This window comes from Bubalus kerabau, chromosome 23, assembly GCF_029407905.1.
Source record: "Bubalus kerabau isolate K-KA32 ecotype Philippines breed swamp buffalo chromosome 23, PCC_UOA_SB_1v2, whole genome shotgun sequence".
NCBI lineage: Eukaryota > Metazoa > Chordata > Mammalia > Artiodactyla > Bovidae > Bubalus > Bubalus kerabau.
This window is the reverse complement of record NC_073646.1, coordinates 27,063,484-27,086,384: the sequence shown is the minus strand read 5'-3', so window position 1 is coordinate 27,086,384 and position 22,901 is coordinate 27,063,484. Positions and strand designations below refer to the sequence as shown.

Below are 22,901 nucleotides of genomic sequence, written 5' to 3'. Positions count from 1 at the left end.
GCAACCCCATGGACTGTAGACCGCCAGGCACCTCTGTCCATCAGTTTTCCCAGGCAAGAATACTGGAGTGGGTTGCCATTTCCTTCTCCAGGGGATCTTTCCGACCCAGGGATTGAACCTGGTTCTCCTGCATTGCAGGTGGGTTCTTTACTGTCTGAGCCAGCAGGGAAGACTCTGGACTTTAATCCAAAGAGTAAGAACAAAGGCCAAGGAGGAGAGGAGGGTGCTCTCCCCCAACAGGGTCCTGTGACTCTCGAAGCCCCAACTCCTTGTCTCTGTCTGCGGAGCCTCATTCAAACCCAGAGAAAGAAAAGCACCTTCTGAGGGCTGTTTTACCAACCATAAATGAGGCTCCACGCTGTCCTTGGAGCTCCCTCCATGGGAGTCGTGGAGCAGGGGCACATGGAGCAGTCAAATAACTCCCAGGGTTGACGCAAGCATTCTGGCTCTTTCCTATCCTACGCTGCCTCAAAAAGAGCCTGCCTTGCGTGGCTCCACCCCAAACCCCGTCACCCTGCCCACGTACATCCCTCTGGACTCTGGACTTGCCCTGTGGTCAGAGCCAGAAGTTCCCGGAATGTTCAGGCTGCTGGGGGCCTGCGGGCTGCCTTCCACCTGAACCCTTGGCATCTTCAAACCTGGCCTGGAGCCGGCAGAACCGTGAGTGCCCGTTTCACCTCCTCTCCCCTGCCCTTTCTAGACCAGGCACATTAGAAAAAGCTGTCTCTTGGCCCTCTCAACAGAGGAGGAGTCTAGAGGGCAGGTCAGGAGCCAGATTCCAGCTCAAAACACCAAAAAAAAAACCCTGAAAAACTATTGCACCATTGTGTCTAGTTTCAGCCTTCTGTTTTCTACACACTAAACGCACATAGTGGGTTTTCAGGCCAGGCTAAGCTGGGTTCCAGCTGAGGAGGGTCCTCCCACCCCAAACGTCACCCTCTCCTCCCTGGAGGACAGCCAAGTCCCAGTGCTGGTGCCAGGCCCCTCCCACTTGAGAACTACAAAGCTTGCAGCTCAGAGAGCGGTCCTGCACTCACCACACCGCGCCTGTTCTAAGCCCCACGCAGACACAGGCAGGGTCACAAGGCCAAGATCCAGAGAGATCAGGTGAGAGCGAGGTTGGGGGGCAGCAGGGCTGGATCCCGCTCACCTCTCACTGCTGCTGGCTCTGGGTCCGGTCCTGTCACTTGATCTCTCCACTCCCACTTCTCTCGATCTGCCCTTTCCCCTGCTGCTGCTGCTAAGTCGCTTCAGTCGTGTCTGACTCTGTGCGACCCCATAGACAGCAGCCCACCAGGCTCCCCCGTCCCTGGGATTCTCCAGGCAAGAACACTGGAGTGAGTACCCTTTCCCCTAGGAGTGCTCAACTCAGTCTCCAGCCTGGCTTGAATCCCTCTCCTCCTTGCACTTCCTATTCTCCGCTGAGTCATCAGTTTTGCTCACTCATCTGCAAAACTGACACAGTTGCTCAATTGGCTGTGTTTTTCTCCAACTGGGAGGGCTGGTTGGGCAAGCTGGATCTCAGGCCCAACGGCCTTTGGGAGTTTTCCATATGTGAGGGCCCAGGGGAGCTCAAGGAGGAAACGAGAGGGAGGAGCCCATCAGGATTAGGCCTATCTCAGAAGGGAGAAGACAAAGCAACCTGGGGGCCGGCCGGAAGTTCAGACAGGCAGGCCCTAGAGGTTTTCTCAAATGCACATTGAAATCCCCTGGAGAGCTTCCAAAAAACTGCTATCAGGATCCCATCTCCAGAGAGTGATTTAATTGATTTAAAAGCTCTGCAGGCAAATGAAAATGCACCCTGAGTTGTGATCCACTGCAGGAACACAGGATCTGGCTTTGAATCCCCACCCCACCACACTGTGAGCTAGCTTTGTGAGCGCAGGCAAGTGGCTCAGGCTCCCTCAGCCTTGGGTTCTTTACTTCAAAGCAAGAATTCAACAGCTGGCACCATTGACATATTGTTCAAGGAAGGAGGCCACACCCCGGAGCCCCTGAGGAGACAGCATGGAACTGATCCAGGATACCTCCCGCCCTCCAGCAAAGTATGTGAAGGGCATCCCTCTCATCAAGTACTTTGCAGAGGCCCTGGGGCCACTGGAGAGCTTTGAAGCCTGGCCTGATGACTTGCTCATCAGCACCTACCCCAAGTCGGGTAAGTGATGGGGACACCCAGGCCTCCATTGGGCTTCAGTCCCCACCTTGGGCTGGGAGGGGCATGGCCTCAGCCCTGCTCATCCCCCATCCGTTCCCACCCGCCAGGCACCACCTGGGTGAGCGAGATCCTGGACCTGATCTACCAGGAGGGTGACCTGGAGAAGTGTCAGAGAGCCCCTGTCTTCATGCGGGTGCCCTTCCTTGAGTTCAAGGCCCCTGGGGTTCCTACAGGTGTGTGGCGGGGTGTTGGGGGCAAGCAGAGTGGAGGGAGGTTTGACTGGGGCTCCAGCTCACGGATCTTGCCCTACCTACGGCTTAGGTGTTGAGCTTCTGAAAGATACACCGGCCCCACGGCTCCTCAAGACACACTTGCCCCTGGCCCTGCTTCCGAAGACCCTGCTGGATCAGAAAGTCAAGGTGAATGGCAGAGGGAGCCAGAGGAGGCTTCTAGGGCCATCCCAGCTTTGGCCCTGCCTTCTGGGAAGGTCTCACTTCCTCCAGCCTGGTCTCATCTTAAGAAGGATGGGGTGAGGGGCATCTGCCTGATGCTCTAGTGGGGTCAGGTATCTGGTGAAAATGAGACTCCTCTGTGCAGTCTGGGTGCTCACAGGCCTGTGGAAGAGGGGCTGGTGGGAACCCAGCATGCCTTGTTCCAAATCCAGACAGAGTGGCGTTGAGGGGATTAGATTAGTATAAAATAACAGTTTCAGGAACCAGCCGAGTTTAGCATCAGAGCAGGGTTCAGGTCCCAGCTGGATCTTGCCTGCACCCCAGGGCTGCAGGCGAGTCAGCCTCTACCTGCTTCTCCTTTGGCCAAACTGAGAGAACCTCCCTGGCAAGGAGGCCATAAAGCGGGGACACCTAGTCCTGGCGTGCCGTGTGGTGACGATGCTGGGGCTGGGGCATCACTTCCCCTCCAGATGATCTACATCGCCCGCAACGCCAAGGATGTGGCCGTCTCCTATTACCACTTCTATCGCATGGCCAAGGTGCACCCTGACCCTGGCACCTGGGACAGCTTCCTGGAGAAGTTCATGGCCGGGGAAGGTGAGGCTGACTCTGGAGGAGGGGGGGAGGGGTGTGGAGTCAAGGGGCACCAGCTAAAATTTATGCCAACCTCTGTGTCCCGGCCATCTGCCCTGCCTCCAGTGTGCTACGGGTCCTGGTACCAGCACGTGCGGGAGTGGTGGGAGCTGAGTCACACCCACCCTGTTCTCTACCTCTTCTACGAGGACATAAAGGAGGTGAGACCACCAGCTTCCATTTTCCTCCGTGTCACACTTAGGAAGGCAGGAACCTCACAGGGCCCTGCTGAGGCCCACTCAGCACCCTCCCCTATGGCAGCCCACAGACCAGCCCTCCTGGATCCCCTGCCCAGGACTGAAGAGTAGGAGTGCCCCCTCCGCGGCAGCGCCCTGTGCAGCCCTTTATCTCCTAATGCCCGAGTCAGCAACACGTGCAGACATTCATCTGCTCTGTACTGCCAGTGCTTCTCCTGGGACCACCATTATGAAAGGGGACGGTCCCTCCTCTCAGCCAAAAGGAACCAGACCTCTGTGATCAAGGATCACAGGGTAGAAGGCAGTCACACCTGCCCCTGGAAAAGAGGACCACAGTCAAGGAACAGGGCCTGACGTCTCTAGGCAGAAGTGGCCAGATCCCCTCAGGGTTAGAAAGGCGCCTCCCTTTTCTGCTCAGCAAGTAATCCAAACCTCCCTGAAGAGCCTCTCCACTGCTCCAGGACCCCAAAAGGGAGATTCAGAAGATCCTGGAGTTTATAGAGCGCTCCTTGCCTGAGGAGACTGTGGATCACATCGTCCAGCACACGTCTTTCAAAGAGATGAAGAAGAACCCCATGACCAACTACAGCACCATACCCACTGCAGTCATGGACCACAGCATCTCTGCCTTCATGAGGAAAGGTGAGAGCCACCCCAGGGGGCGGGCGTGGGCATTTGGGGAGTGGGGGAGCCTCAAATGGAGCTGCCCTTTGGCCATTCGGGGCCACCTCTGCAGCCGGGACCTCCTTCCTGCCATCTCTCCCCAGGCATCACTGGCGATTGGAAATCCACCTTCACTGTGGCCCAGAATGAGCTCTTTGAAGCCCACTATGCTGAGAAGATGGCGGGCTGCAAGCTCCGCTTCCGCTGGGAGCTGTGAGTGGTCCTCTGGAGGCGTGTGAAACAAGCCCAGCCATGGCTTCAGAAATAAAATCTGATGTGTGTTAAACAGAGAGCCTCTGTTGGGAGCAAAGAACAAACCTGAGCTAGAAGGGTAGATCCCCACTGGGACCCAATGAGGCCATCTCCCCTGGTGGCCTCTAGCTCGCCCTAGTTGGGAGGGAGAGAAGGGTCTGGAAAAGCAAAACCCAGGAGACATGGACAAGGAGGAAGAATATTTATTTGATCACAAAATCTTGTGCGTCCCCCTTTGAGGGTGTCAGCTGATTGCAAGTCTACTAGGCCACTTCACTTTTTCTTGGGCTCCTTACAAGCCACCACGTACCGCTGGGCTACATTGAGGGGAGGGGAGTAACCGTCTGCATAGGAGGTGTCTTCAAACAGGACGGAATAGTCATCCTGGGGCTGCAGCAGAGGCAGACAGGAGGGACTGGTCAGAGAGCTCCAGGCGAGCCCCCCGCCCCACAGCACCACCACTAAGCTAGTGACAGGAACCTCTGGCTCCTGGCCCCCAGACACGCCTGTCCTCATAGTCACTCAGGAAGTGGAGATGTTTGAACGCAGTCCCTGTTACTACAGAACTCTTTCCTCAGCAACAAAAGGCCAAGGGTAAGGGATGAAGAGCAAGGAGACCACCATCTACATGGGTGGGCCATAACTGGAGGGTGTGGCACCAGGGAGCCTGGGTTAAAGGGATCAAGGACAACCTAGAGGGCAACAGCAAGGATCCCGGAGGAAGAGGCAAGAATAGCCTTTAAACTGTCATCAGGTGACCAGGGCATCAGCAATGTGGTCAAGAGCATGAGGGAAAGCGGTTCAGCCAAAGAAAAGGCAGTGGGGCTGGAGTTAAGGGCTCCAAGACAGGCCCTGGGCATGGAGCTTCTTATCTCAATGCAAAAGCGAGGTTAGACTAGTGTACGCATCGCGTCCATTCAGCTCAGGGCTCGCTAAGGCTCTGAAACTCAGGAAGAGGAGGGTGGGCCAGTGCTGCCCCAGAGGGCAGGGCTGGAGGGCAGACTAAGAAGACAGAGAGCAACTTACAGGGCCCTCTGAGCTCAGAGAGGCTGTGAGATGAGGACAAGAGGGGAAGGAGGTAGGAACGTGACTCCGAGGGGAAGGAGGTAGGAACGTGACTCCAGGAGCCATCTGGCCACCTGGCCCTGATGTTAGGGACAGCCTCTCCTGTGGGGGCTGCCTTACCCGTTGTGGGGGCGTGTGGATCAGGGCGCGGTAGAAGCAGGTGGTCTGGGGATACAGGGCCAGCACAAGCTGCTCCTTCTGGAATAAAGCTTCGGGGTCCGTCTCCGGGTTGGCCTTCCACTGGGGTAGTGGGATGATCCGGCGGCGGCTCAGGGTGTGTCTCCTGGGGGTGGGGCTGAGGTCAGGTGGGGGCCCCATCCCCGCAGGTTGGCTGCCCCCCACCCCCCCGGCTTCCACGGCCCCCCCACCCCCCACCAGCACACTCACTCTTTGCCTTCTTCGTCAATGTCGTCTACCTCGTACCTGTGGGTGGACGAAAGGAAAGGGCTGGATGCAGAAAGGGTCAGGGTCACAGTCCAAGTCGGGGAGTCGTGAGAAAAGGGAGAGGAGGGCAGGGAGGGGAAGCAGTCCCCTGGTCCCCACAGGCACCCAGGGGTGTAGCTTTTCTCCCAGCCTGCAGATGGGTAAGAGTGTAGCCCATGGGGCTAGGGGACCACTCACTTGTTGGTGGCGTGGCTGTAACTGACCACCTCGGCCAGGATCCACTGCTCATCCCCATCCACGGCCTTCACCCGGGCAGCCACCTTGTCTCCAGGTTTGGCCACGTAGTCCCCAGAAGCTGGAATGGCCCCGCAGAGGGGCGGGGGCCTGAGGACAGAATTAAAATGTTCAGTCCCAGCCCCTGCCTTGCCAGCCCCTCCCCTACCCAGGGCCCGCCCTCACTTGTCACCAGGCTTCCCGATCCACAGGGGCAGGGTCATGGCTGACTGCTGCAGCAGGGTCATGAGCACCCCCCTGCGCATGGTTTTCCGAGGAGGCTCCGAGTCATTGTACAGGCCTGCGATCTTGGCCGCTGTGGGAAAGAGAGAAGTGAGCCCTCAGGACATCAGAGATAGGGCGCCCACCCCAGCCCTCCCACATTGGGCCTTCAGAGCTCAGCCTGCAGCACCCTGGCCTGAGTGAGCCCCAAGGGCCCATGTGCCATCCTGCCCCTTTCTCAAGATGCCTGACGGATGGAGAGCTGCCAGGAGGGTGGATACCCTAAGGGGAAGGAACAGGAAAGGGCAGAAGCTGGGGTTGGGGGGCAGTGGTCATGTTCTAGTTCTTGATCTGGGTGAACATTTTGTTCAGTTAGTGAAAAGTTTCAGCAAGCTGTGTGTTCACATCTGTGTTCTTTCCTATCAACATAGGTTGTAGTTCAACAACAAAAAATTTTTAAAAACAAATGTGGACAGACCCCTGATCTCCTTGGGCATGGTTCAACACACCCAGCCACGTTATACAAACCCAGCTGGCAGTGTGACAGCATTTTTGATGGATGAGCAGGTGTGTTTGTGGGTTCACTGGGGCAAGAGAGTCGGGAAGGCCCCAGGAGCCTGAGGGATCTGGAAGCCAGTGCCTCGTGTAGGTAAACTCCATGTGGAAGGCTGGTTTCAAGACCCCCAGGGTGCAGCTCTCAAAACACAGCCAGGTTCTCTTCAGAGCAAGAAATGGGAGAGGGGAGAATTCCCTGGCAGTCCAATGGTTAGAACTCTGCGCTTTCATGGCTGAGGGTGTGAATTTAAAAAAGAAAGAAATGGAAGGTGGCAGTAGTAAAGGGGATGTGGGGTAAGTGCCCCAGACAGTAGACAGAGCAGGGGAATCAGCGTGGTTTGCAGGGAGCACTAGGGACCATCCCCATTCCCTTCCCAGCCCCAGGCTGCTGCTGCTCCATCAGAAGCCCCCGGACGATCCCACTGGACTGAAGTCACAGGCGCCCCCACAGGGAGACCGACTGTCGCTCTCAGGAACCATCACTCCACCGGGCGGTCTCTAACTCACCAATCCGCCTCTCTTCCAACAGAGACTTGATTTCTGCAATCTTATCCAGGGCTTTCCGAAGGATGCTGAGGTTGGGGGAGAAGGGAGAGAAGAGGTCTGCGTGAAGCACAAAGCATAGACTTCCTTTTCTCGTTAGAGCAGGCTGGCCAGCTCGGACCAAGCCTGCTGCCGGAAACCATCGACCCTAAATGTGTACTCTTTATTCTTAAAAGCACAAAAGAGCGGATGAGATGGGAGGAAGTAGTGGGACAAACAACCTAAGAGGGTTGGTAAGCGAAGCGGAGGGCTCCCTTTGCCTGAGGGCACCGGACAAATGCTGCGGAAGGGCTGTGGGTGCTGGCAGCCTCTAACAATTGAGATTTCGGAGGACAGAAGTTAGAATTCGCGGTCTGCCCTAGTTGCACACGTAAGAGGAGACACTCTGGAGGACTATGGGGAGTTGTCTCAGCCCACAGCAGGGCTGGGGGTGGCGGGAACTTGTCCCCACCCCCTGGAAACCCCTGGAGTTCAATTATGGGGGCTCCAGAGTGGCCAGGACCCAAGAAACCTTAGCAGAAGTGCACACAAATCCTTGCTGGAAAAAGGCTTCTTCATCCCAGAGTGTGGGGGACCTCCCCCAAAGGGTAGTTCAACAGCAGTAACCAGCATTGAATCCACTTCAGGTCATTTATTCTCTGGCCCACTCCTCTAGCAAACCTTTAGTAAAAACCCACATGTTAAGGAAGGCCTTGGTTCAGCATGAGACCCGTGAGAACACAGCATAGTAGGGTCACAGAAGGTATCCCAGAGGGTGACTCTTGTGGACTTGTCAGGCAGAGGCCAGAAGGCTGGGAAAGGGGCAGCCTTGGCAGAGGGAACTGGGCAAACAGAAGCAGCGAGGGATGAACATCTTGCCGCAGGCTCAGAGCATCGAAGCTCAGCGTGGCTGGCATCGGACACAGGGACCACTCGGCCAGACCTACCATGGGCTTGTGAGTGAGCACTGGGACACAGGGCAACCAGGCAGAGGAGTAAAATCCAGGAGGCCAAAGGGAACTTTGAAAGTCTGATCACTGCTTCTGGGCCTGTTGGGAGGACATCCTTTTATGTAGTTACGTCCTAAATTATATTCTATGAGGTACTGATGGCGTGGCTCTCAGCCTTAGCTGGACAGCAGAATGCTCGGGGAGCTTTTTACAAAGAATCCTAGTGTTTTAAGAATCCTCAGCAGATGCCAAAACTAGTGGGGGTGGGGGGGGGAGGGGAGGGGGGAGGTCTGATGTGAAATGGGCTATGTACAGAGTCTCAAAGTATCTAAGATACCTGTCAATTACACAATGGAAAATAGCCCTAACTTGAGAAATACGCAAGAGCCCACCTTTACCAGTGAGAGTTTTGCCTTCTAATATGAAGATGGAGGACATCACTTCCAGAAGCGTAAAACCTGAATCTAATTGTGAGGAAACAGCAGACAAATCCAACTGAGGGAGATTCTACATTGGCTTATCATTTTCAGAATGTAAAAGTCACAAGAAGCAGAGATAGCCTGGGAACCGTTCCATATTGAGAGAGACTAAAGAGACAGGAAAACTAACCTACACTAGGAAAATATTCTGTTCTTTTGCCATCAAGGTCATCTAAATAAGACCTGTAGCTCAGTTAATAGTTTTATATCAGCATATTATCGTAATTTTGAGAAATGTGCTACGGTTGTTTAAGAATGTCCTTTTGTAAAGCACATGCTGACTAATGTGTTTAGAGGTCAAGAGGCATCAGGCATGGTGTCTGCAACATAAAAGGTTCAGAAAAAAATTTTTTTGACTATACAGAGAACAATAAAAGCAAATGTGATAAAAATATATTTACATAAGTCTGATCATATAAAAAGTTAATACCAATACATGAGTTCCACCCTAGTTAAATCGGAACCTCTGGGCGTAGCCAGCCTTGAGAATAGTGTGTGAATGTACTCCACTGGCATACTTCCTTAATACTGAGTTAAAGAAAACTGTTGCAGAACTTGGCATAGCCTTTACCACTGTAACTTGCATTGTGAATCTCCAAGGAAAGGAATGTAACATTGCTGCAGTCCACGGGGTCTGCCAAGAGTCTGATACAACTTAGCTACTGAACCACAACAAAGTTACTGAAGTTCCACTGGGGAGGTCTGAGGAAACAATGTTTTAAGATCATTGACTATTTCAAGAGCAGTTTTCTGGAACTGAAATTTCTGCCTCTCCCAACCAGAAAGGTCAATCAGAATGAGCACCCAGCAAAGCATGGGTCTGTACCTTCTAGCAGGTAGCCTGCCAGCCTGTCAGCACCCTTCAGGGAAGGGCCACCCCAAGAGGCTTGCTTCCCCTGGGATAGCGGAGGCAAGACCTCTTGCTGGCTGATCCTTTGAAGTGTCCTCAGCCAAGAACCCTGAGCCCCTAACTTCCCTCCCCAACCATTAATAAGGGCCTAACCAGTGTGGGCTCTTTAAAGTAATCCAGTACTGCTGCATACCAGTTCACAGTAATTATCTGATTAGATTGAACTTTTAAAAAGAAAATGAGTTAAAATTCCTTGTGGGCTTTCTTCTCTCTTGCTGAGGTAGTTGGAATTATGCTTGCAGAGGCAGACAGAAAGCAGCTAATAAGCCAAGGGGTGCTGCACAGATGGAACTGCCCGGGAGCTGCCCACCCTCCGGCCATCTACAGAAGAAGGAGTCTAGCAGCAGCACTGGCTGCGCAGTCTCCCTCAGCCCCAGGCCCAGCGGGAGGATAAACAAGAGACTCTCGACTCTCAGGCACACGGCTTCTCTGCCCTCCTGTAACTGGTCTGTGCCTGTGCGTGACCCTATCAGGCCTGAGAAGGGACAATACCTTCCCTCCAGCTTCCCAGCGGACACATTCTGTGATGGATCGAGACTGTCAGGAAGCATTTAACAGGCTTCCTGTGTGCCGTCATGAATCCTCTGGATCTGTCATGAATCCTCCTTTGGATCTGTCATGAATCCTCTGTTCCTTATTAAGGAATTAAGAGTGGCAAACCGCTCCCAGGGCTGAGGAATGCATGCATTTCCTTCGTTAGTTTTTCCATACGGTGAGAAGTAACTACTTATGACCCTCTTCCTTTTTATGAGCCGTACGGTAAAAGTGATTATTTACAACCCTCTCTTTGATATGGATTGCCTTATGTTTCCTTGATAATTTGTAAGTCTACACTTTAGATCTTTATCTTTGCTGAACAAAGCTACCTTATAAGACAGTACATATACCCACACTATGTTGAATAAAACACCCTTGTTCCATCAGAGCTTGGGTCCCCGTGTCTTTCTTTCTGTTTCTCTCTCTTTCTCTCTCTCAGGCTAATTCTTTGGAGTGCAGAAGCCCGCTGAGCTCACTTTCTTGCCTGGGCTTGCAAGACCCTTGCGAGAGGGTGCCCTGTGCCTACGTGAAGCAGTGCAAGCCCTGTGTCAAGGGCTTTATTGGTTTTCTGTGTAAACCAAGGAATATCAGCCTCTCTCTCTCTCTCTTTTACTTTCTTATCGTCGACTCCAGACCACCAGGTTCCAGTCCATTCAGATCAGGTCAGTCACTCAGTCGTGTCCAGTCCATTAAAGGACCTCAACTAGTGGCACCCAGAACAGGGACCTGGTACACATGGCAGATTCGGACAGAGTGACTCAAGGCCCTATTGAGGTGGGTAAGTACTAAGACATGGGCCAAATGGCTGGAAAGCCCCATCACTTTTCTACTTTACTTCATCACTTAAAGTTCAGGGACTTTCAGTTTCGCGCCAGCGAATAGAGGCTTGCCTTCAGACAGTGGTTGCATGTAACCCTTGGTTCCCTGATGAAGGTAGTTTTGATTTAAAAATTTGGCACCAGGTCAAAGAGAATGTTCAATGAGCTGCCAGACAGGGAAAAAATATTCCGATAGATTTCTGGCCCCTATGGGCTCTCATCAAAGCTGTGATTCTGCCATTTCGAGGTAATTCTAGCCCTCCTGATATTCAGCAACAGGCAGAACACTTATTACATGAATATGAATTAGATGATGAAACCTTACAAAAGGCCCAATTAGAACATAAAATATTTCAGAGCTTTCCTAACAAGCCCTGCCCTGGTTGCTCCAAGCACTCCTCCCCTGTCAATGGGCACAAATCCCAAAGTCTCTCCCTTGCTAGAACCTAATGATTCTGGCAACAACTCCCCTAAGACACCTTTTGACATTAAAACCAACAGCACCTTTCTGAATAACAATAAGTTTTTTACCACATACTCTTAATTGTAAGAATTTGCTACCTACTCACTCTCCTTCATGACAGAGGCTCTCTGAATTGCTGGCTTTGCAATCACAAGTCTCTGAAGCTGATGGTTTCTCCGCCTTTCCAGTTTTTAGAAATCCTGACACTCAAGGGCATATAATATTTCAATATGAGGGTATTAACTTTTATCACATGCAACAAATTTAAAAAGCTATAACTATGTACAGCCCACATTCACCTTTTACTAAAGCACGTCTAAATTCTATAATATCCTCTACTGGAAATTTTATTCCCCATGATTGGTGAACTTTAATAAAAGCTCTCCTTAAACCAGGAGAATATCTTCAATGGATAATGTGGTTTCATGATATAGCTAGAGATCATGCTAACAGAAACGCTTGAGCTGGCACTCCCCAAAATCAAATTACTTTTGAGATGCTAACAGGACATTTAGGACAGGACAATTTGACGCTACAGAAGCTCAAATACAGTGCCCTCCTTTGTTACATGAACAATTAAAAACAGTGGTCCCTGAAGCTTGGGATCAAATCACTCCTAAAGGGGAGCCTACAGGTAGCTACACTAAAATACTTGCAAGGACCTAATGAAACGTATGCTGATTTTTTAGCTAGATTAGAAACTGCTATTTCCAGTACTGTAAATTGGAGAAGAAGCCAAAAGGCAACTAGAGAAATTACTTGCTTATGAAAATGCAAATCAGGAATGTCAAAAGGCTATAGCTCCAGTTCGTGAGACAGGGACTATTATTGATTATTTGAAGGCTTGTCACAATCTAGGATCAGAAACTCAAAAGATGCAAATGCTAGCTGAAACAATGGTTGCTGCCTTAAGAAAGAGAAATGAAGGATGCTTTACATGTGGAGGTAAGAACCATTTAAAAAGGGACTGTCCTAAGAAAGCTACTAAAAAACCTCCAAAAATCTGCCCCCACAAACCTTCGGTCTTTTACTTGGCCGATCTAGTTTGACTTCTAAAGGAATTACTGTTCACCCTGGAGTCACTGATTCAGATTATAAAGGAGAAATTCAAATTATGATGTCATCTCAGATTTTACGGCAATTCAAAAAGGGGGATAAAACTGCTCAATTACTTCCTTTACCTTACATTTCTATTAACTCCTCTAATGGTGTACAGACGGGCGGATTTGGCAGTACAGATCAAAAACAGTCCTTTTGGACATCATTAGTATCTGAATTTGACTGATCGACTATAAATATCAAAATTAATGGTAAAAGATTTTCTGGTCTCCTCAACACTGGATCTGATATTACTATTATTTCCAAACATTTATGGCCCAAATCCTGGCCTGTACAAAAATTTCTTGCCAAATTGCAGAGATTTCTCAAACCAAAGTACAAGAGGTTTATCAGAGTACTCAAATCTATCCATGTGAGGGACCAGAAAGCCAACCTGCAACATTAAGACCTTCTGGGATAGATGCACCCCTTAATCTAATAGGAAGGGACTTACTTATGCAATGGCAAACTCAGATATACATTCCACATTTTTCCTAGGGGCCACTGCTCATTTAAGAAACAATACAATTATTAAAATAACTTGGAAGAATAACGAGCCTATTTGGACAGAGCAGTGGCCCCTCACGATAGAGAAATTACAGGTGGCTAAGGAACAACTAGAATTAAAGCATATTGAGGAATCTTGTTCTCCTTGGAACTCGCCTATATTTGTTATAAAAAAGAAATCTAACAAATGGCGTCTCCTAACAGACCTTAGAAAAGTTAATGCATCTATGAAACCTATGGGTGCATTACAACCAGGAATCCCATCACCTACCACTATTCCTCAAAACTGGCACATTATTATTATTGATTTACAAGACTGCTTTTTTAATATACCTTTACACCCTTTAGACCGAGAGAGATTCATTCTCTCTCTCTTATCCTAATCATATCGGACCTCATAAACGGTACCAATGGACTGTACTGCCACAAGGGATGATGAATTCTCCCACCATGTGTCAGTACTACATAGCTAAAGCCCTTGAGCCTGTGAGAAAACAATTTCCTAACTTTCTTGTTATTCACCATATGGATGATATATTGTTTTCAGCTCCATCTATCTTAGAAACTCAACACATGTTTGATATTGCTCAGCTATGCTTAAAAAATTCTGGATTAATCACCGCCCCTGAAAAAATTCAAACCTCTACACCTTACCATTGCTTAGGGTTTGTTGTTAATGGACAACATATTATTCCCCAACTCACTCAGATCCGTACTGATAAATTATCAACCTCAAATGATTTTCAAAAGCTCTTGCTGCTGCTAAGTCGCTTCAGTCATGTCTGAAGGGTCCATAGATGGCGGCCCACCAGGCTCCCCCGTCCCTGGGATTCTTCAGGCAAGAACACTGGAGTGGGTTGCCATTTCCTTCTCCAATACATAAAAATAAAAAGTGAAAGTGAAGTTGCTCAGTCGTGTCCGACTCTTCGTGACCCCATGGACTGCAGCCCACCAGGCTCCTCCATCCATGGTATTTTCCAGGCAAGAGTACTGGAGTTGGGTGCCATCGCCTTCTCCGAGACCTTCTTTAGGCATTGCCAATTATCAACTCAATAACCTATTTAATATTTTAAAAGGCGCTCCTGATTTAAATAGCCCTCGTTCACTTTCTCAACAGGCACGAGAGGAACTCTATTTAGTGCAAAATAAGTTACAAAAACAATTTCTTACTCGCATCAAACTAGATTTACCTCTAGAATTGTTTATACTCCCCTCTCTTCATTCTTCCACAGGACTTCTTGCCCAATAAGAACATCCAGTAGAATAGATCTATACCCGTTTTAGGGGAATAAAGTCACTTACACCCTACCTTGATTTAATTGCTCTAATCACTATCAGTGGAAGAAATAAGACTAAAACTCTAATTGGCTCTGATCCTCATAAAATTGTAATACCTATAAACTTCTACTGATTTCCAAATAGCTTTTCTGGAATATTTTGGAGACATTTCATTTCATTATCCTTCTGGTAAGCTGTGGAATTTCTTCAAAAATACTGAATTTATTATTTCTCACATTATCAGCTCACAGCCTATACCACAAGCTGAGATTTTTTTATATAGATGGGACTAAAAACGCCAAAGCTTCATTCTGGCCTCTTAAGGAATATAAAGTCTTTTATACTAAATTTCATTCTGCTCAACAAAATCAATTATATGCTCTGATTCAAGTTACTTGCCTACATCCTTATCCCCTTAATATAGTCTGTGACTCTATATTCAGTTTTTGTATTAAAAAATATAGAAACCTCCACCATAAACTCCAATCAACCTATTATTCAACAACTCTTTTTCGAACTACTATCTTCCAATATAAATGGAACACAATTCTTCCATTTATATTACACACATTCTTGCCTTCCCGGCCCCATGACTCATGGTAATGAACAGGCTGATAAAGTGGTTTCCTTTGCTACTCTGGAGAAACAGCACGCTCTGTTGCATAACAATGCTTGCTCCCTACACCAGCTATGGACAATCCCATACTGCCAGGCTAAAGAAATTATTAGTAATTGCTCTACTTGTAGATCCCACATCTTCGACCCATTGCACAAAGTGTTAATCCTCATGGTTTGCAACTTAATGAACTATGGCAAATGGATGTAACTCATTGCCCTGAACTTTCTCCATTTTATTTCTTCCATGTCTGTATCAACACTAATTCTTCTTTTATTTGGGCCACACCTCTTCACGGTGAGGCTACACAACATGTTATAACTCACTTATTAGCTTCTTTTGCTGTAATGGGAACTCCTAGTTCTATAAAAACAGACAATGATCCTGCCTATATTTCTAGACACTTTAAACAATTTTTACAATCTTTTTCTATTAAATATATTAAAGGTATTCCATATAATCCACAGGCACAAGGCATAGTCAAATGAGCACATCACACACTAAAGTTGCAAATTAAAAAATTTTAAAAGGGGGAATACACAGGAACACTACTGTCTTCCTTATCAAAAGCAGACTTTACTAGATTCTAACATAAGATATTTTCTAAACCTATAACTATTGTTAATACAGCTTTATTTGTTTTAAATTTTTTAAACTTACCACAGGGAGATATCTTAACAAGAGCAGAAAAGCATTTTGAGGAATTGAAGGACACTTCACTTCCCCTGCCCATTTGGAACCACGACGGGTTAACGAAACAATGGAAATCTGGGAAACTAATTATACAGGGAAAGGGGTTAGCTTGTATTTCCCCAGATGGATCCAACAAACTTACATGGCTTCCTCTTCGGAAGATTTGACCCAAGGGGGCCTCTGGCCTTCAAAATAGAGACAAAACAACAAAAACCCCAGGAGGAAGAAATTTCAATATGGGCCATGGCGGCTCTAAAGATCTCCAGGAAGCACCACCCTCGGCGGCATCAACCTTATGATCTCCCCACTTGGGGACAAATAAAAACACGTACTAATCGAGCTGAAAATTTGATCTTTCAACAGGAAATGCCTCGGAGTCCTGGAGTCCTGAATACATTTTCCTCGAAACGCTCAGTCTGCTTGCCTGTGCCTCCCCGGTTCAAGCTCTAACTAATCATACTTACTGGGCTTACATACCCAACCCCCCTCTACTACAGGTGGTCGAATGGACGGAGAGAGGACCAATCGTTTCAACTAATAACTCTATACATACGCCTTCTCCCTGGAGCATTAAAGGGTCCTCACACACTGAAGAAGAAGGAAAACTAATTAATATTTTTCTAGGTTATGAAGTCCTTCCTTTTGCATGGGCCCAGCAGAATTATGCATAAACGTTAGCCGACAAACTTGGGCTTTCGGCCTGCCTCCCAAAAAGGATTTTCGGACGTTGCTTGGATTATTTACTGCCCTTTCTTTGTCTGTGAACCATGTTTATACTACTGAGACTTTGGGGAAAGAGTTAGGGAAAGAACAAAGAACATTATGCGAAGGGTTTACTTATAAGAACTTTACATATACTCCTGTTTGTTGGGACAAATGTCAACCCAAATCAGGAAAATTAATGTTTGTGGCTAATCATACGATTGTGGATTGGGGACCCCATGGTATGTGGCTATCTAACTGCTCAGATGATGTCATAGTCGCACTGTGTGTGACTATGCTACTCAAGTGGCATGGAAGGTTAATGACACTACGATGGAGCATTACCATGACAAAGGACTTCTTGGGTGGCTTGACAGTGGATTAGCCCCACCTCGTCCTAGGATGTCCTGGATAAACAGAGTGGGCTGAACAATGGGACATTTGGAAACTTGCTGCGAGCACCAAAGAACTTGGGACTTGGACCCGGCATTTCACAGGGACCAGTCGTAATCATAGTAACTATTTCTTTCACTATCATCAATCATATTTTATACAGGCCTGTGTCCCCACTTCCTTTTGTTATAGCCATAGGAAATTTACAATAAGACTTTACGTTCTGTAACTTGTATTAATTGCAAACTATATACCTGTCTTAACTCCTCTATTTCTTTAAGAAATTATTCCCTTTTGATTCTTCGATCTTGACATAATTTGTGGTTACCAATAAATCTCCAATGACCCTGGGAAGAAGGTCCCATGGCTGGACTTGCTTCCAGGTTGCTTACTAAACTGCCCCAACGATCTAAACAATTCATTGGATGGCTGACTCTTGGCATTTTGGGTTAGTAGCTATTTGCACCACTGCTGCTGTTGCCGGTGCTGCTTTACATACCTCGATTCAAACATATAATTTTATCCAAAATTGGACTGAAGATGCTCAGTCCTGAAGAGGCTGCTCAGGTAGATGAGGATATTCAAGAGGAAATACAGGAACTAAAAACAGCCATCAGATGGGTCAGAGATCAATTAATAGATTTGCTAAAACAAGTGATACTAAGATGTGATTGGAATTCTACTCAATTTTGTGTTACTCCTGTTTGTTTCAATCATAGTGCCTACAAATGGGAACAAATCAAATTTCATTTACAAAACATACATGATAATGCCTCTCTGAATGTACAATTACTGCAAAAGGAAACCTTTGAAAGCTTTTCTAAATGTCTGCCCTCTTCCACTAATTTGGAAACTAGCTGAACAACTAGCTGATCAATTATCTGGGCGAGACCCACGAGGATGGTTTCAAAGTATCACCCACAGCATCGGGTCTGGAACTGTAACTTCGGTGATTGTCTTGGTAATTATATTTGTTGTTTATCATTGCCTTTCTATAAGGCTTGTGAATACTAAACAAACTCAATTGGTCAGGACCTTTTTTACAAATATAATAAAATAGGGGGAATTGTCAGGAAGCATTTAACAGGAGGCTTCCTGTGTGCTGTTTTGGATCTGTCATGAATCCTCTGTTCCTTATTAATTCCTGAATACTTTCACTTTTCACTTTCATGCATTGGAGAAGGAAATGGCAACCCACTCCAGTATTCTTGCCTGGAGAATCCCAGGGACGGGGGAGCCTGGTGGGCTGCCGTCTATGGGGTCGCACAGAGTCAGACACGACTGAAGTGACTTAGCATAGCATAGCATTCAGGAATTAAGAGGAGTGGCAAACTGCTCCCGGGGCTGAGGAATGCATGCATTTCCTTCGTTAGTTTTTCCATACGATGAGAAGTAACTATTTACGACCCTCTTCCTTTTTATGAACCATACGGTAAAAGTGATTATTTACAACTCTCTCTTTGATATGGATGGCCTTATGTTTCCTTGATAATTGTAAGTCTGGACTTTTAATCTTTATCTTTGCTGAACAAAACTACCTTGTAAGACAGTATATATAACCACACTGTGTTGAATAAAACACCCTTGTTCCATCAGAGCTTGGGTCCCCGTGCCTTTCTTTATGTTTCTCTCTCTTTCTCTCTCTCAGGCTAATTCTTGGGAGTGCAGAAGCCCGCTGAGCTCACTTTCTTGCCCGGGCTTGCAAGACCCTCGTGAGAGGGTGCCCTGTGCCTACGTGAAGCAGTGCAAGCCCCATGTCAAGGGTTTTATTGGTTTTCTCCCTAAACCAAGGAATATCAGCCTCTTTCTCTCTTTTACTTTCTTATCGTCGACTCTAGACCACCAGGTTCCTGTCCATTAAAGGACCTCAACAGAGACGAGCGTCCTCCCCCGGTCAGTACCACAGGACAGTGTCCATGCCGCAGGTGCCCACACACAAGCAGCCTGCTGACCAGACCTCAGCGCCTGGCTCAGACAGACAGTCCAGGCGCTAAGGCATTCATTCTCTGCTCCAGGCACTGAACATTTGAGGCTGTGACCACCCACGTCCTCACAAAGTTAAACTGGACCTCTGCCTGCACTGGATTAACTACTCATCAAACTACCTTCCTTCAACGGAACTCTGAGCAAGGCTGTTAGTGTCTGTGGCCAAAGAGCCATGAAGGACACCATCCCTGACACTCTGCCCTCCTGAAGCTGCATCCGGAGAAATGCCTTCTGAATCAGTGTCAGAAAATACCTTGTTCCCACCAGTCTGGGTGTTTGGGGGAGAATGGATACATGTATTGTATGGCTGAGTCACTCTGCTATGCACTTGAAAGAATCTCAACATTGTCAATTGGCTACACTCCAATATAAAATAAGTTTTTAAAAATACATTTTGAAAAAAGAAAAAGAAAATATCTTGTCCCTCCTGGAATGGCTACCCATCTCCACTGGCACATGGAAAGTGACATCTTTGATCCATCTCCTTTGACTCCTGCCAAAAGAGACGATTGTTAAATGAAGACAGAGGGTTTTGTGTTTTCTGCAAAAGCAGGAGGAAAACTGGCTGGGAAGAGCTGAAGGCTCAGATGAAGGAAGAGCACAGCAGGTGATGAAGCAGCATGGGCTCCTGGGGCCTCTGCAGTTTCACGAGAGGTTTACCACAAATATCAGGAAGAAGAGCTGACAGGCACCACAGCACCCGGGTCAGGGCCATGTGGGCACGAATACCACCACGTTTTCCCCACCCAGACGCGGAGCTCCTGTGGGCATGGCTGGTGTCTTATCTGCCTCACTCGCTCTTCTGTTCCCAGCATGGTATCTGGAGGGGAGGACTCCTTATTTAACATTTAGTGACTGAATGTAAGAAGTTCTGAGAGTCTGAAAAAGTCAAATGGCAGCACAACTGCCAGGGACCTGCACTTCTGAAACAAGCTTTAAGTGTTAAACTCTGGAAAGTCGAGGCCAGAGAAGAGCCCACACCATCTGGCTGCAGAAGCTGTCGCCTCACTCTGCCTCACTCTGCCGGCAGTTAATCTGAGAAGGGAACATCTGCCTTTTACTTTCAAATGAGTGTAAGTCACTTTGAACTATACAAGCCAAACTCCAGGCCCTCTAGTGGGAAAGGGCCCCACAATGAACCTTCTAATCAGGAGAAGATGGGGGTGGGCAAGGGCAGGCTGGAAAGCCAAGTAAGCAATACCTCCAACCAGAATTCACTGTGTCCCCTCCCCGCCAGTCAGCCCCACCCTTTTGTTTCTGTTTCCCATCAGACCCCTTTGTCTAAGCTAAAAACCTTGGAAAGCTTCTCCTCTCCCATCTGGTCCCCAATTTGATCTCAGAACCTGCCTCTTGTTTCTCCAGCCCCACTGACATTGCCTCAGCTCAACTCCATCGTATCTTATGCCTGGTCTCCAAGCGAGACTTGAATCTCACCCAGTCTGTTCTCTGCCTGACAGCCGGGCATTTCTCTCCTGCTCTTGTACCATCTTTGGTTTCCTATTGCCTCCAAGATAAAGTCCAAGTATTGAAGGCCCTCCCCATCATGCCCTCCCCTCCCCCAGCCACACAGGGCTAGTTCTCACTCCCCAAATGCTTGTGCCCTGCATGTGCTCCTCCACGGCCCTGGCACACTCCATCTTGTCTGCCTACCCATCCCTAGCTCAAGCTTCTCTCCTCCCTGAGAGGGTCCCAGATTCCGAGGCCCAGTGAGCACCTCTCTGCCGGCCCACCAACTACACTGTCCTGTAGTCCTTTCTGGATGGCTTGCCCCTGAAGGCAGGCCCCTCACTATCCTGTGTGTCTCTGTGGAGACTGCCCAGCACCAGGCATCGCCATAGGTCATGGTCAAAACGGTTTGAAAATACAGATATTAGTGACTTTATATGCATTACCACATTTTACGTTGACAATTCTATAGGGAGTTATTATCCCTATTTTAATGAGGGAGTAACTGAGTCTCAGCTCAAGAGACCACCAAAGGTCAAGTGATAGGGAAAGACAGTGCTGCAATTTGACCTATGCCCTTCTGCCGTTTATACAACAGTGGGGCCAGGGAAGAGGGACAAGAGTGGGCTCTAGAGAAGCTGGGCCCTACAGGAGAGGCTAGGAGTCAGGATCTGCTTACCCCTGAGGAGCGGGGGCAGGCTGGGGTCTTGGGCTCCTACAGCCCAGCACCTGGGTGAGGAGGGAGGCAACGGCAAAGCAGAGGGACAGTACTCACTTGCACTCAGCCTCCGCATCGGCTTTGGCAGTTGTATAGAGGCCACGCAGCTTTGTCCGGTAATAGGGAGAGACTGCAGAGTAAACACAGGGAGACAGATGCATGGGAGTCTGTCATCCATCTTCTGGGTCATCTTGGGTCACCTGGCCTGAGTGAAAACTGTCCTTCAGGCTTAGGCAGCAGTTCATTTCGGATCAGGCAGATACACGCAAAAGTCACTTTTGAAAATGAGGACAGCCAGTCTTAGCTCGCACCCACCCCCCTCCTCACCTTTCTCTCCTGAGCCCAGCTACTCACTCTTGTTCTCGGTCTGCATCCGCTCGTGGGTCTTCTGGATGTTCACTAAGTTGTGTTCACTCCTCGAACGCTCTTCCTGCAAGGATGAGGTCGACAGGACATGAGGGGCCCTTCATGCTGCTGTGGTAAGTGCCCCACAGCCCTGGCCAGAGGCCCTATAAACAGGGCCCTCATTCTGTAAATCCAACTTCCAAATCCCTAAGAGCAAAAGGAATTTTTCCTCCACCTAATGCAAAAGCAGTACAAAAGGCATTAAAGTTCAATCGCAAGTTACACATTTAATGACACTCCTTAATCAAAAAAGACAAAGTGATCCACAGATTCAATGCAACCCCCATCGAAATTCCAGCTGACTTCTCTGCAGAAACTGAAAAGCTCATCCTCAAATTCATATGGAAATTCAACTGACCCAGAACAGCCAAAACAATCTCGAAAAAGAAAAACAAAAATAACATGGGAGAACGCACATTTCTCAATTTCAGAACTTTCTACAAAGCTGCAGTAGTCGAATGGTGTGACACTGCCATATAAATCAATGGAACAGAATTGAGAGTCTAGAAATTAACACATGTATCTATGAGCAATTCATCTGGGGAAGCGGGGGTAGGGAAGGAAGCTGGTACAATTCTTCCCCACGTCAGTGATCCCAGGACCAAGGCTGCAAGTGAAGATGCTGGGAGCTAGGATGATTCCTAAGAAAGAAATTGTAACTTTACCTTTTAACCTTTATGTCAGAATTTCTAAAAACCTGAGGGGGTAGCCATCTGGCAAAATGCAGTTATATCACATAATTGAAACAGCCCACTAATTCAGAAATAACTGAATCATGGCCAACTGTACTAAAGCCTGTTCATAAATCTGGTAAATGGGCAGGGCCAATTCTGTTGCAAAGGTAAAAGAAACTGCTCTGTAATTCTTACTGATCTGTTCTATAATGAAACCAATTTTACTATGATCACACTTCATTATGTTATAACACACTGGTACTGTCAGTAAGATTTAACTATGTTTTGTTAAGTAAGTCATAGGCTAATACTGATACTGATGACCAAATGTATTAGGAGATTGAGTCAAAGTCTTCTGAGAATGAAATGCTGATAAAAAATGACTGGCCTGAGGAGGAACTGGATTTGACTCATCAGCTAATTCTGATACTAAACAGTTTCACATAAATCTATCGTAAGGTACAGAGAGTGGAAGATGAAAGAGGAAATTGGGTAATCAAATTAGGACAAAAATATGAAAGTGCATGTAATGGTTCTATAGAACAGATTTAGTTGTTTCTTTAAGTCTATCTCGACGCTACAAAGATTCCTGCAAATGTCAGGCGTATTCATCCTGATACTATCATATCAGGTATACCTGTATTTGCTATATAAATGCTATGTATGCATGCATGCAAAGTCGCTTCAGTTGTATCCGACTCTGTGCGACCCTATGGACTGTAGCCCATCAGGCTCCTCTGTCCATGGGGATTCTCCAGGCAAGAATACTGGAGTGGGTTGCCATGCCCTTGTCTATAAATGCTATACTAAATGTAAATGTTCAAATGATTATTTTGCTGTATCAGGGCCAAGGGC

At 47.9% G+C, this 22,901-nt stretch overlaps 2 protein-coding genes across 7 annotated transcripts in view; one reads left to right on the top strand and one right to left on the bottom strand.

The window, feature by feature from the left end:
• The first annotated feature begins 173 nt into the window (after positions 1-173).
• LOC129638179 (sulfotransferase 1A1) lies at positions 174-4,407 on the top strand. 4 transcript variants are annotated; one of them, XM_055562752.1, is made up of 9 exons: positions 174-660; positions 884-1,107; positions 1,975-2,155; positions 2,263-2,388; positions 2,477-2,574; positions 3,078-3,204; positions 3,307-3,401; positions 3,899-4,079; positions 4,205-4,407. In XM_055562752.1, exons 3-9 carry the CDS (start codon positions 2,008-2,010, stop codon positions 4,315-4,317), a joined length of 888 nt encoding a protein of 295 aa, XP_055418727.1. In that variant the 5' UTR covers positions 174-660; positions 884-1,107; positions 1,975-2,007; the 3' UTR covers positions 4,318-4,407. The 4 variants fall into 4 exon arrangements, with proteins under 4 accessions (XP_055418727.1, XP_055418728.1, XP_055418726.1 ...); XM_055562750.1 differs by having other exon boundaries at positions 175-660; positions 1,971-2,155; XM_055562753.1 differs by lacking the exon at positions 884-1,107.
• Positions 4,408-4,539: 132 nt separating this feature from the next.
• SGF29 (SAGA complex associated factor 29) overlaps positions 4,540-22,901 on the bottom strand; it is a 30,109-nt gene continuing 11,747 nt past the window's right edge. For 2 of the 3 annotated variants that reach the window (XM_055562746.1, XM_055562747.1), the window contains exons 3-11: positions 21,322-21,397; positions 21,025-21,097; positions 8,321-8,422; positions 7,359-7,423; positions 6,261-6,390; positions 6,039-6,185; positions 5,805-5,840; positions 5,538-5,700; positions 4,540-4,742 (exon numbers count right to left, since the gene is read on the bottom strand). In XM_055562746.1, the coding sequence (XP_055418721.1) occupies positions 4,626-4,742; positions 5,538-5,700; positions 5,805-5,840; positions 6,039-6,185; positions 6,261-6,390; positions 7,359-7,423; positions 8,321-8,422; positions 21,025-21,097; positions 21,322-21,397 (909 nt within the window). In that variant the 3' untranslated portion in view covers positions 4,540-4,625. The remainder of the gene's footprint in view (positions 4,743-5,537; positions 5,701-5,804; positions 5,841-6,038; positions 6,186-6,260; positions 6,391-7,358; positions 7,424-8,320; positions 8,423-21,024; positions 21,098-21,321; positions 21,398-22,901) is intronic. The other variant, XM_055562749.1, reaches the window with a different exon arrangement.

Bases quoted from the DNA above. Each gene is read 5' to 3' on its own strand.
- LOC129638179 (XM_055562753.1), top strand. From the start codon at position 2,008: ATGGAACTGATCCAGGATACCTCCCGCCCTCCAGCAAAGTATGTGAAG. The intron at 2,575-3,077 runs GTGAATGGCAGA...CTTCCCCTCCAG, and splicing joins TGCTGGATCAGAAAGTCAAG to ATGATCTACATCGCCCGCAA. The intron at 4,080-4,204 runs GTGAGAGCCACC...ATCTCTCCCCAG, and splicing joins CTCTGCCTTCATGAGGAAAG to GCATCACTGGCGATTGGAAA.